Below are 14,008 nucleotides of genomic sequence, written 5' to 3'. Positions count from 1 at the left end.
CCAAATCCAGAAGAGATTGATCCAGCTGCAATGGTCTCTAATGGGGTTTAGGTCCTAAGGCAATGTTTCTAAAAAAAAATACTATATATACAATATTGATTTAAATACTCCTGGCCTGTCTCAGAATACAGCCATGTGCACAGATCAAGAGTGGGGGGGTGGGGGGAGATAACTTGAATGTGTTCACAAGGACCTGCAGTAGGCTCATCTCTGGAGACATCACCACCAGCTCACTCTTCTCAATCCATGGTATAAAAACACGGTTCACTCCCAGTAGAACAGCAACCGAAAATAGAATTCGAGATTTGGTTTACTTTCGCTCCACAGGGCCTCTGAGACCGGCGATATTGATCTATTTGTTACCTGTCAGAGACCCAAAGCCCATCTCCCCTCTGCTCTCGCCTCATTGGATTACAGAAGGTAGGCGTGGATGGATGGGAGGATTTTGAGCAGGGAAAACCACAGTGAACTTTCTAACCGACATGCTCCCTGCCTTGACCTCCTATACCATGTAAGCTGTTGAACATTATCACCAAGGCTGTAGCCTTCAGAATCTGGTATTCAGCGTTTCCGCTCTATTCCTGAGCAGGGATCGTGTGGGATCACAGAGCAGAACGGTCTGATTGACCGTTGAGTCCTGATTGGTGCTTCCGTCTAATCAGTGAACTTTGAACCTGCCACTACTGTCTCTTTTGTCAGATTACAGGACACAGCAATGATCACGTCGTGTTCCAACATGCTTTGAAGACTAATAAACAAACAATCTTTGTTAAATGAAAGGACTGCCTGTCAAAGAACACTGTTGTAGCAACATGTGCTTTGTTGAAAGATAAACCTATATTGTCTTTACTAAGCTTTGATAGGGGATTGAGCTAAATACCCTGGGTGTAAAATTAAACCTTATTACCAGAGAAACCAGTGTTTTGATACAGGCTCTGCCTAAGACTAAAAACACAGGCTTAGCAACGTGATACTTCCTTCCATCTATGTCATTCATTCACCCACACAATAATCTTTACTTATACAATATGACTTCTGCAACCTTTGAAGATTTTCATGCGTTAATCATATGACTGGGGTAGTCAGATCCTCAGTGTTGGTATGAGCAATAGATGGGGAAGTAATGAGACGATGGCGACTGAGAGAAAAGAGAAGTAAACTGAGAGAAAGATCAGAGGTGACTGCTTTGCTTTATTAACCCCTCAATCACATGATGCTGTTGATGCAGTGATTATGGACTTTGCTCTCTGCATGGGGGCCTATAAGGATCAGAGCTCAGCAGGGTGTCTGGCTAACCTCAGCCCATAATGTATGCAATCATCTGGAATCAGACATGGGGTTCTACAGAGGGTCAAATCTCTTGAACTATACTGACTTTCCTCATAGTGTGCCACATAGCATCATAGTTCGTCTTCTGAAAGGAAATCCAGTCTGGACAGTGTGCTCCAGACTAAAGACCAAGCAACACGATATACTGTGTACAGTATAGAAGGTCGTGTGCCTTTGATTAGCCTGGCAACAGGTTGATAATCCACGCTGACATCCGCAGTGTGAAAAACTGCAACATATGGCAAGATGAAGATGAATTATGGATTGGGTGGGCAGCTCACTGGGATTACAGGCTTGGTCGCGTGCGCCGCTGTTATACCCTCCCCTAAAAGTAGCCTAAACCCACGCTTGGGGGACTGAGATTAAAGGGCTTGGGTCAGTGGGTTTTGGCTGGGGGGCTCCTCGTTTGAAGGACAGGCCTCCTAGATTAGATTGACTGGTTTCCCCTTGATACCCACCATGCACTAAGATTATAATGATGGGATTCCCCTACTTCTGATTGGGTTAATCCAGTCTCTTCATGAAATTTAATCAAATACAGTCTCAGGCTGATTGATGGGGTGAGTTTTGGATGGAGCGGGGTATATTTTGGGGGCGTAGGGTATGAGGACATTTTGCATTTTAGGCATTTAGACACTCTTATCTAGAGTGACTTACACTGACTGTTGACAGACAGACATAGTGACTGTTGCTGGGATCAAATGTGACCTTTTGGTTGTAAGATTGTTTCTTATAAGATTCTTTGACTACCAGCCTAGATTAGTTATATTTTCTCTTGTTTCAGAATGATATAACAATATAGCTGTATCTTATGTTGAGTACATTTCCACACTTTATACAGGTGTTCCAGTCAAAGTGTATAGGTTCAGTCAGTATTTGATCTGACTCGGTCCATCCATAGAGAAACATGTTGAAGGAGTTTTCACGTGATTTATGTCTGCTTTGACATAAATCACGCTGCTTTTTAGTACATAAGCATTGACAGGTATGCACAACAACATGGCTGTTTATAAAGTGGTTTGCCCATAGAGGGATTTCACCGATGAGGTTCCAAAGTTAGAACCATTTCAAGCACGTTGTTGTTTCTACTGTTTCCACTGTTTCTTTATAGGAGTCTTTATCTTCTCAATAATGCTATCTCCCTGCCTGAGGCGATCATCTTTCCTGGAACAGAGACTAAACTATCCACCATGCACGAGACATGATGTCATGCATTTCTCTAACCCATTAAACTAGTTCTGCACGTTCACATATTCATTTATCTTACTAAGTCCTGCAAGTAGGTCAGTTCCACTAATACAAATTTGCAGATTTTCCTTTCTCTAAAGGAATTACTGGGATTAATGCGATACATCGTCGGACGGGGAAAATCCAGTCACGTGTATATGTGAGGGGGGTAGCAGGTCACAGAGAGGAGAGAGAGTGCAGAACAGCTCTAAACAAGGTCAGATTCAGTGCCTCAGGTGATTTCAGACTAGCGCCTGCACTCAAGCTGTGAGACAAGATGAGAATCTGAATTTCTATCGGATCACTGGTGGCTACAGGATTGGAAACGAAATCTGTAATCAGGGGATGATTATTCTGAGAAGGGAGAGGGTAGCCTAACCTAGATTCTACTGCAGTGAAGGTCTCTCTCTCTCTCTCTCTCTCTCGCTCTCTCTCTCTCTCTCTCTCTCCCTCACTCTGTATCTCTCTCTCTGTATCTCTCTCTCTCTCTCTCTGTATCTCATCTCTCTCTGTCTGTCTATCTCTTTGTATCTCTCTCTCTCTCTGTATCTCATCTCTCTCTGTCTGTCTCTAGCTCTCTCATTCTCACTCTGTCTCTATCTCTCTCCATCTCTCTCTCTCCCTCTCTCTCTCTCCCTCCCTCTCTCTCCTTTCACATTTTGTTGTCTCTGCCTTGTGGGCCATTAACAAATTAAGGTCAAAGTTAAGGGAGCACCATTAATAGTGAAACAGGCCCCCACAGTGCACAGTGAAAATACATTACTGTTCACAGCACTTTCAATACAGAGACTATCCCTCTACAGACGGCAGAAGCCTTATCCTGTCCCCCATAGTTATTTAATCTTCATAAACTTCATCCCCTTCTCTCAATCTGTGAAAATCAAATATCTGCTGACCTTCCCTTGCTCCTCTATGATCTCCTGCAGCATTAAGAGCATTAGAATACCGGCTTCTCATGATCACCCAGACATGAGTCCATTTGTTCTACTTTTCCTGTTCGGTTTGCCCATCTGTGGAGTCACTGCAGAGCACGTGCAGTGGAGGCCAGCGTCCTGCGGGTAGGGGAGTGAGAGGCGGGGGAAGAGAGGGGAAGATGGGATGATGCAGGCCAGATGGAGGCTAACTGATTATCTCTCTGGGTAGACGGCATTATTTTAGGAAGGGATTTTTAATGTGGCTCTGCCCTCCTTTCTCTTTTTGCCTGATTGGCTCCAGTGAGTCCCCAGCTGAACCACTGCAGTAAAGAGCAGTCTCATTTAACAATGCCTGAAATGCAAAGCAAAGTTTTGTCAATTGCAATCCAGATAAAATCCAGATATTTAAAAATGTAAACTTTATCAACTGTCACCCTTATCTGCCATTAACCAGTTAACTAGTCATTGCCTAATTCACATATTAAGTGATTTGGAAATAGTTTGGCCAACAAATAGGTTTTGAATTCTATCTAACTGAAACATTTCTGGGTGCAATTCTCTCATATTTCTTAACTTACCTTATAGCCTTTAACCGACAGCACTTTTCCTCCATCCCTGTGTCTCCAGGCCTTTGGACAAGCCTACTCCAACCACAGGAAGGTGGCAGCGGATGGGGAGAGCCGTGAGGAGTCTCTGATCCAGGAGTCAGCCTGTAAGGAGGCGTACTACGAGCAGAGGGTCCTGGAGCTGCAGACCGAGCTCCGCCAGACACGCAACATCCTCACCAACACCCAGTCTGAGAACGAACGCCTGGCCACCATCGCCCAGGAGATGAGAGAGGTAAGAGAGGGAGATGCAGAACCAGAATTATAATTACCAGATTAAATAGCAAACCCTTTCAATACCAGATCCTGGTATTGAAAGGGTTTGCTATTTAATCTGGTCACTATGGACAGCTGGAGATGTGCAAAAGATACAATTAGTGTTATCCTCTCTGGATGAAATCTGGTGGACCAACCAGATTATATATTTGAACTTCAGGTTTCAGGTTGGTCAGATGTCATGACTGAATTAAAAAGTTGTTTTTGACTTCAGACATATATGTGATTCTGTTAAACACATGATTTGCTCTCATATTCACACACATTCTGTTCCATCCTGCACTATGCATTCTAGTCTATGGATTCTACAATCTCACCAATTTAATCCTGACTTCTCTGTACTGACACTGACATGCTTAAACACAAAATTAGCAAATATTCAACATTGATACTTTTGATGTTGCAATCAAATGCAAAAATCACTGAGCAAAGGACCGATCTGCTGCAGGCATGCCAAGACAAGCCTAATCACACCCTGATGATTTTGGATCTTGTGTTGAGCTGGCAGAGACCCAGCTGATTGAAGGAGCTCCTTGCCTCCCAGCCTGATGTGGTGTCCTCCACCCCTGGCCTCCAGGGTGGAGTTATGATTACAGACTGAGAGGCACTGAGGCCATGGGAACCACTTCTCTCTTGTTGTTTAAGTTTGAACCGCTCAAAGAGAAGGCATGATCCTACATGAGTTAATAATAACTTAAATTTCATTACACATTGAATTCAATACACAGCCATGTTTGCCACTGACTGCAGCAGCTCAACATTCTGCAAACTACCACACCTTTGCATGAGAATGGTGCTGGCAGCCTGTTGGCCACCTTTTCACATCAGATCAGCAGTCCTCATCAGCCTGGGCGGCCCAGTTGTGCCACCTATCCACGGAGAGCGAGATAAAAGCCTGGGAAATTCTTGTTTACCCAAAAGCTTTTAGCTGTAGCATCACCGAAGAATTTGCCTAAATCAACACACTACCCTTCACACACTCCAGCAGACATATTTATTTTCTCTCTCAGACTTCCCCACCTATCATAACAGAAACCTTTATTGTCTGTGTCCCACTTTAGACAATGTCGGACTTTTTCACTACTCTGCCATTCTCATTCAAGGCCAATTGACCTCATTAGAAGAGAGTTAGAGTACAGTACAGTGCAGTGTGTGGGTTGTGCGTTTTGTGTGTCTGTGTCTATGGCCTTGTATGTATTCGTGCGCACACGTTTGTGCATGTGTGTGATGGGGCTGGCGATGAGGAGATTGAATTAACAAGAGGGGGCTGCGGGGTGAAATGCCCCTGAGAGGAGGTAGGGAGCTTTGAGGAAGCCTGTTTGACACAAAGACAGAGAGACATAAAGGGGAGAGGAGTCGAACAGAGATTGAGAGGAGGAGAGAGGGGGCCTCTCACCTTTTAGATGGGCTTCTTTGATGCAAAGGTCCATGCTCCCTTGACAGGCCAAGTAAAGGGTAGAATAATAAGAGGTTTTGAAGCACAAACTACTCAGTGGGGGGAAGGAAAGTTCGGCTGTATTAGAAGGGAAGGAACAGAACACTGATACTAGAAATAACTTGATTTATTAGGTGCTCTAGGTTGCTGCACAGTACATTCACAGACCAGGAAGTAACTTGGTGATTTTATAACTGTAGTAAGTCAGTTCTCTTACAACAACAACACTGTGACCACAGCAATTTCATGTGGTCTTTCAAGTCAGTGTGTAGTTTCACTCACTCCAATCATGCATACCCTCCACCCCATCCACCCCATCCCTCCACCCAAGCACATAGAAAGCACTGGCGCACTTGTTTAGTTTACAGAATCAAGGAAAGGACTAAATATTCAAAGTTTCTCTGCTTCACAGATCCTCAGTATGAAATTCAGCCCAGCATCTTATTTTTTTTCCTCTCCGTTCCCTTCTCTCTGTCTAATGCTCTGGCTCGGTGCTAGTTAAACCCCACATTATTCCAAATCTTCTTGTGTTTGGGCACAGCAGATTTAGCTGAGCCCACTGTTTTGCAGGTCAAGTTGGTAATTCTAGTGTACTTGGGGAGGGGGGAAGAGGAAACGGGGCCTCCACTTCTGAGTGAGTTTGATACAAGGTCTGTTTGGAAACACGTCTGCGGCAGACGGCTGAAGGAATCACTGCTGTCTCCGCTTAAGACAGATGTCAGCAGCCTGGCGTCTCTTACGGAGATTAGGGAAAAGAAAATAGCGTCTTTGAAATGGCATGTCCCTCACGACGACTTAAGAGTTACGGAAAGCTCCAAATTCAACTATTAAATAGGTCAGTAGCTGCTCAGCCCTGCATCTAAGTGGGTATAAGATGGGCTTTATGGAAGCCAGATGTGCCGCACCAAACATAGCTTCGTTTTTGAAGTGCAGAGCATGAGTTCCTTCTGTATAAACACATGGAAATTTACGGCCTGCAGTCATTCAAGAAATAACTTGTGAACACAGGATTCCCCCTTACAGAGACATGATACCTCTTAAATCTCTACCCTAGGGCAACCTAGCTTATGCTTTTTATTAAACCAGAGTCATGGGGATAGCCTAATGCTGAGCCATTGTTCTCAGACAGGTCCAGTGTTCACTGAATATCTGAGCTACAGCCTGGGTGTAACTGGTGCTGTACTGGTGGCCTGTGTGAGGGTCTTTCTGCAGGTGCCATTCCCATTATGAGCACACTGCTAGTAACCGAGGCAGCGCCATGGGCTCCAGCCAGCTCTAATTGGCTAGATAAAAGGGGCTGGAGTGTAAATCGCCCCATGTATGGGAGATAATGACACCCTTCCAATGGTACTTGTGTGGGTGCTAGGAGGGGTGTGTGTGTGTGGCGGGTGGATGGCGGGAGCTGGGGCACTGAGGCTGGCATTGTGACCAGGTTGACGACACTGAAAGAGCCCTTTGTCTCCAGGGTTTCAAATTAGCCCGAATGCTTAGGCAGGGAGAGGAAAGGGGGGGGGGGGGCGCTAGGAGAGGATGAGAATGGTGCGAGAGAAAGAGAATGAGGGAGAAAATCCGTTAGAGAAGGAGACGAGGCTTAATGAGAGTAAATACAGGCCCAGTGCTGCTGCTTTTCTGGGACAGCCCAGCTAATCATATTGAGGCAGGAGGGTGATTTTGTGATTCAATTTTGCCATGGAATGCTGCAGACAGTTGGGCTGTAACTGTAGCCTTTTGTGTGTGGTTGCAACTGAGGTTTCTTTGCCCTTACATAGACGGTTACTCTGTTTAAAGCAAAAACATGCAGGCCAGGAGCTTTTATGGCTGAAACAAGCCCTAGGTCTCTTGATTTAGGGGCTATATTAGATCTCTTATGTCAATTAAAGTTAAATATCTCTACAGGACAGGTTCATAAGCTTGTGAGATTTTGTTCCACAGTGTCTCATTGTTGACCCCTGGTATGCTCTATTGACCCACTTAAGCCCATCATCATCAATCACCAGATAATGTAGCCTCATATTTCTACCAGTACGTAGAGCTGAGAGCTTCACTTAATGTATAACTGGATTTTGTCTCTACAGAAAACGAAAGGCAGTAGATTCACAACCAGTTGGTTACACCGACTCTCTAACATGGGAGTCATTGGTTACATAGATCACATTTAAACCTCCCATGAAGTCTCAGACGTCAAAGACTTACATGGTCTTAGGCCGAATGTTGGCCCTGGGCACTGATAAGACGTATTTCACTGCTACGGTGCAGGCTACAGGATTAAACCCACACAATGAGCCAGTAACATTGTAAGGAGGCGCACACTAATAGGCGTGACTCCATTAAATTCAATCTCATGTCATGAGAGGAATCTGCCCACAGTGAGGGCTGCCTTCACCCTCACAGAATGGGAATTCCCATTGTCAGCCTCTTAGCAATTTATCAAGCACAGCCAAAAATGAGAAAAGCAAAAAAAAAATGTTATCACTGTAGTCGTGCCTTTCTTTGCTCTCTATTCACACTCATAGAAAATGTAATCTCCTTCCACATTAGCATCACTATGCAATGCTTACGGAACTCTCTTTCCATGCAGTGTTCACAACCTGCCCTGTTCCACATATGAACAACTGTCATCCTGTAATAATTCACTCGGTTGGACCACTTTTCTCTCGCTGACACATTAAATTATAGTGTTCTGCTTTTGTCAATCACCAGAATGAGGAAGCCATTCAGCTGTTAAATGTGATTGGGTTTTCCGCCTCATTGGCACTGTAGATAGAGCTGTTAGACGTTAAGATGCCCCCTTAATTTCCCCACCTTGTTTATAACCCTTCAATTGACCGGATTATAGACCTGACAGAGACGTGAGGCATTGGGAAAGGGAAAGTGGCTGCATTGAGGGGATGAGTTTAAAAGGTTGGAAGAGGGCAGAGGTTTAAGCTCATTGTGAGGAAGGCCATTATTATTATTACAATCAAAAGAAATGAGTTTTTAATTACTAAAACAAGTCAACTGTGGAATAGACTGTATGAGGGACATGTGAGCAGAATATCAGTTGTTATGGCAGTGTTGTGGCTTTTTGAAGGCCAGGGTTAGTGAGTGGTTGAGGCACCTGGGGATGGGTGCTCTTTGTTCCTGCTTATTATCGTCTGACATGAGGTTAATGTAATAAGGCTCCCAGAGGGCCCTGGGTTGTGGACGTCTGTTGACTCCCTTATTGTTTCCGCTGACATTAATGCCAAGACGGATCACCTCCTGTCCTGTGATAGTTGGAGGGAGGGAGAGAGAGAGAGCAGGACGGGAAGACAGACACAGAAAAGGTTGAAAAATTACAGTCGAGAGAGGAAATGGGAGAAGTATAATGAGTTAAAGGGAGAGGTGAGGTGGGAGGAGAGGTAATGTGAGGTTTGAATTGGGAGGAGAGAGAAAGAGAGAGAGAAATATGGATTAGATACAGTATCACACAAAGGGGCAAGAGTGAGGACAAGAGGCTGATTCTCCATAGAAACACACTACTTAAGTCGCCACTGACATTGCGCTCCTGAATGTGTTTACACCAGCCAGCGCTATACCAATCCCGGTCTGGGTGTGAAATATCCTATACTCTAAACACTCCAGATGTTCTCTGGGTAATCTGGTCACCGTGCCCAACGTCGCCTCCCCCACTACATCTAACCAGTCACAGATTGATGGCTTTTTTTTAGCCTTTAAGAGGGTGCATCTCTTAAATACATTTAAAAGATTTGCCATTGATCCCTAATGATGTTTGTCTTTTGGTATCGGCTTTAAGGAAGCTCTGAAAGTGTGTCATTCTTGATTTAAGCCCTTGCTCCACAGCACCAAAGAGCTTTTCCATGCTGGATCGATGGACCCCAATAAATCAGCAGCAGCTGGAAAGCATACACCCATGCTCTGACACACACAGACACACATGCATACACACATTCACTCCAGCTAATGCAGGCAAACATTGCTCACGTGCACATCTCTCCACTCTCTCATCTAAATGACCTCAAACTCACTAATTCACAGTTAAGTGCATGCAGGCACACTATGACCCTATGGGCTTCTGCACAAACACTCCCACACTAGGCAAAGCAGCATGACCCGCACACACACACACAAGAAAGGATTTTTCACTTTTTAATTGTCTCATTGAAAACCTCTAAGTGTGACCTTGACTGTGATTCCCCCCTCCCTAATGGTGTCTGGGTAGGTTGTATAGAATGACAATCGCTCGCAGCAAAGAGGAGGATAAAAGCAGATCCATTTTCACCCACATTCTCCACTCTGACAGTAGTGAGAGGCCCCCGAGCTTCATTATTCCTTTGCTCTGTGGTGGGTGGGGGGTTGAGCTGTACTGCCTCTGTGATTCCCTCCTGGTCTCTCCTGAAGGTAATCCTGCATCGGGCTTGGCTTGGTGGCATCAGATTTAACATGAGCTGGCGTGACCATGACATACTGCAAAGCCTTACTGTCCACAGGATATTTCTTTTTTTTTTTTTTCCTCTTCGGCTCATTGAAGTTCAACGGTTCTCTTTGTAGCACGATGTCAGTCGAGATCTATGAGCAGAGCTGGACAAGGCTGCCTCTGTCGTTTCCTAGATAGTTTTGATGGGCCTAATGCTCGACCTGAGGGAGGAATTCAACCGTGACTGATACATGGTGTCTAAAAGCAAACGGACACACTCCGGGGGCTGAAGGAGGGGGGGTGTAGAGAAGAGGAGAGAGTGATAGAAAATGCGAGCGGTAGGGTGGGTGAAATGGCAAAATGGAGGTCAGTGGTATGAGCGAGAGAGAGAGAAAAAGGCAGGGAGAGAAGGTAGAAGAGAGCAGAGATATGCTCTATCATATCAGTAATACAGTCTCCTGCCATCTGGGAGTCTCTGCAGCACTTTGTTCAGAAGGTAGCTCGGAAAAAATTTTGTAAATGTGGATGCTACTTAAATAGAAAGTGAGCAGGATGGAGGGCAAAATGGAGGTCAGTGGAGAGAGTGTGTTGGAGAAAAAGGCTGAGAGAGAGAGGATAAAAGAGAAATACTGAGCCTGTCTGCGCTGTCATATCAGTAATAGTCTTTGTGCCATCTGGGAGTCTGGGCAGCACTTTCTAGGGGAAAAAATCAGTGGGGGAAAAGAGAGTAGCAAATGTGGATTTTACTGAAATGCAAGCCGGATTCTCTGGAGTTATTAAGAACAGACCAGAGACTTTACCAAAGTATTAAAACACACCTAATCTACAGTTGTGTTAAGCCTGAACCTTTGCCACTGTGACTTGCTTAGTGATAGGGCTGTTTCCCATAGGAGCGGCTCAAACACATTGAGAAATAACTCTTTGGTGAGATTTAAGCTGGCTAAACCCCTCTATGCTGTCAAAAGCAGTTTACTGGTGAAAAGAGAGCTTTGGAGTTGACAGTGAGAGTTCATACAGTAGGCCATTCAGCGCTGAGACTGGAAGAAGCTCTGACCCTCGGAAATCTACTCCGCTAGTGCTTCCATGCCCCCTATAGCAGCGCTGTATGCGCTACAGAGGGTGGATTAGAGCACAAAAAAGCTTTTTTAAAAAGTGCTTTCTAATGTATATGCACACACATACACACGGGTCATCACTATGCTCACAAATACGCACAAAATCAAGCCTATGCTACACATTCCTGGTAAAACCTGGTGTTTGTACTGCCACCCACTTTGTGTTGAGGTGAGGGGTTTATGTGTGTGTGTGTGTGTGTGTGTGTGTGTGTGTGTGTGTGTGTGTGTGTTGAAGCAGCTGGGCCAGACGTCACCTGTAGTGACAGCAGGCAGGGGGTCCTCACTAACTACATATAGCTCTATGCTAATGAAATACTTCCCAATGACAAGGTCTCTAATGGTGGCACGTCGGACGACCTTTAAAACGACCAACCCCCCCCCACTCTCTCAATACCTCCCCAGCAGCCATCCAGTCTCTCTTATACACACACACACACACACACACACAAACACTGTCACAAACATTCCCAGGAGAGGCCTGTGTCCCTCGCCGGAGTAAATGTTGTTCACACTTTACAGCAGGCACGCACACAGCAGCCACATTAAGCCCTGGTGAGTTTACACAAATCAACTTCTGTCAGGCATCAAGACATTTTCCCCACCCCACCCCCAGTCTCTGAGGGCCTCAGTGTGGTAGAGAGAGGGCTCTTTTGGAAAGCAAGGTGAAAGGTCAAAGCCCTGGTATGCATTGTAATCAGTTTGGAGGAGGTTCTTAATCAGGTTCAGTGGTGGCCTGTATTCATCAGGACCAAACAGCACTGACCCTCCAGCTGAGACACCTAACCCCGACCAGGAAGAGATCTATCCTACCAGCTGGCACACTATTGTTGAGTTAAAAACAAGAGATTACTGATGATTATGTTCAAGTTCTATATAAATTACACATGTGCAGATGTGCTGTTTAGTATTCAGCAACACGCAGACGGCTACAGTGTCCGAATCTGTTCAGTATTTGACTGATTCTAGCCGTTTTTTCATTTTTGGTTTAATTCAGTACTGTCTGGGGAGTCAGGGCCACTGTATAGAGGCTTAGTGGTAGAACTGATCTATATGGTAAGCGCATGCATTATTCAGTAATGCACCAACATCAGGGCTTTCACTCAGGCAGCAAACACCCACGCTCGTTAGACATGCGCATACCCTGATGAATATTAATGCACCTTCAAACGTGAGCCTCAACCCGGCTCTGCACATACTGATTAATTATTACACAGAGCTAACGAGGAGCATGTACTCCTCGTCATCGGGGATTTAGCAACACACTATTTGCCAATGCATTCCTTTCTGAATAAGCCAGATAAGCTGGTAAAGTCCAATTACAGAGAGAGCAACAAAAACAAATTGGGTTTTTTTTTGTGAGAAAGTCTCTTGAGTTGCATTAGTAGGAGGGTGAATCTGAAATTGTAAGCATTTGTCTTTATTTAGTATTTTAGAGTATGTCAATTACTAAATTATTAGGAATTTGCCTCTTCACATACATACATACACATACATGTGCTCATTTCACCAATGGGGGCAAAAGGGCACCCGGGAGCGACACCCCCGCAGCAGGTAACGGTTCACTGTATTGATCTATGACACTTCAACAGTGATGGAAATGTTGGCAGTTGTAGGGATCAAACCTCTGACCTTCTGGTTATTATCCACTCTATTTTAGTTAGTGATGTTGCAGAAGCATATTCAGTCTCAAGACGATGCTGATATGAGAAAGTCTACCAAGTGAAAGCCTACCAGGATATGATCCGATAGCAGGGATTGTGGTGTGGCCGCATGGTGACAGCGTGAGAGGAAGAGACCACCTGGCAAGGGATTGGGAGGCTAATTGTCCCTCTGGTATTAGGTTAGCTCTGCCAAGTCTCTTGAGAGAAAGACGCACGTCACACCCACACACACACCCACACACACACACACACACTCGCCGTACTGTAGACATACACACTGAGACAGACAGCCATTCTTCTTCCTACTGTGTCACACACATACACATGCACATTTCGCACCTGTTCGGAGAGATAATAACACTAGCTGTGTGTGTGGGTGTGGGTGTGGGTGTGGACTGAAGCTCCTTTGTCACCTCTTCTCTGCCACCAATAAGGATGTAGACGATGTGACACTCTACACTGCATGCAAGCATGCATACACACACACACACACACACACACTAACACTTACAAACACATACAAAGAGAACACAGCTAACACCTGAACATACAAGTTAATTCAGACACTGTTGGATACACAGATCCTTTTCACATGCTTTCTCCCCTCTTTCTCACATTACTTGCACAAACACACATGTATGTTCATCATCAGATCAAAAGGGTGAGGCCCACCCTCCTTCAGTGAGTATCCCCTTACTTCTGAGCTTTTATCTAGTGCTCCTCTGTGAGCCGCTGGCTAAGATGTCCCCCACCCTACTCTCCTGTGGGGCTCTTATGTTTCAGGATGAGGCAATGGGAGTGGAAAGGCAGTGACAATCTGGAAGAAGGAAGGTGAAATAGGGCAATGGAGGAGTTAGTAAGGACACAAGCTGGTGGCTCAGTAGGGCTGATCGGATCCTTCCGGCTCTCAGTTTGTGTCTGTGTCTAGCAGAGGGGGAAGGGCGTGTTTCTCACCTCTCACCTTTATATAATTAATGATCTTTCCTACACAGTGAGAGAGAGCCAGCTGCACTTGTATTACCGGCACCTGCTCTGGTCCCTAATAAGTGT

General features: G+C 45.1%; 1 protein-coding gene across 2 annotated transcripts in view; it reads left to right on the top strand.

Annotated features, from left to right (window-relative positions):
• LOC139931122 (protein bicaudal D homolog 2-like) overlaps window positions 1-14,008 on the top strand; it is a 49,759-nt gene that overhangs the window by 17,455 nt on the left and 18,296 nt on the right. For both annotated transcript variants that reach the window (XM_078288021.1, XM_071924529.2), the window contains exon 2: window positions 4,098-4,310. In XM_078288021.1, coding sequence (XP_078144147.1) covers window positions 4,098-4,310 — 213 coding nt within the window. The remainder of the gene's footprint in view (window positions 1-4,097; window positions 4,311-14,008) is intronic.

Source organism: Centroberyx gerrardi, chromosome 14 (assembly GCF_048128805.1).
Source record: "Centroberyx gerrardi isolate f3 chromosome 14, fCenGer3.hap1.cur.20231027, whole genome shotgun sequence".
Taxonomy (NCBI): domain Eukaryota; kingdom Metazoa; phylum Chordata; class Actinopteri; order Beryciformes; family Berycidae; genus Centroberyx; species Centroberyx gerrardi.
The sequence above is the reverse complement of the archived record's forward strand: the minus strand, read 5'-3'. Positions and strand labels throughout refer to the sequence as shown.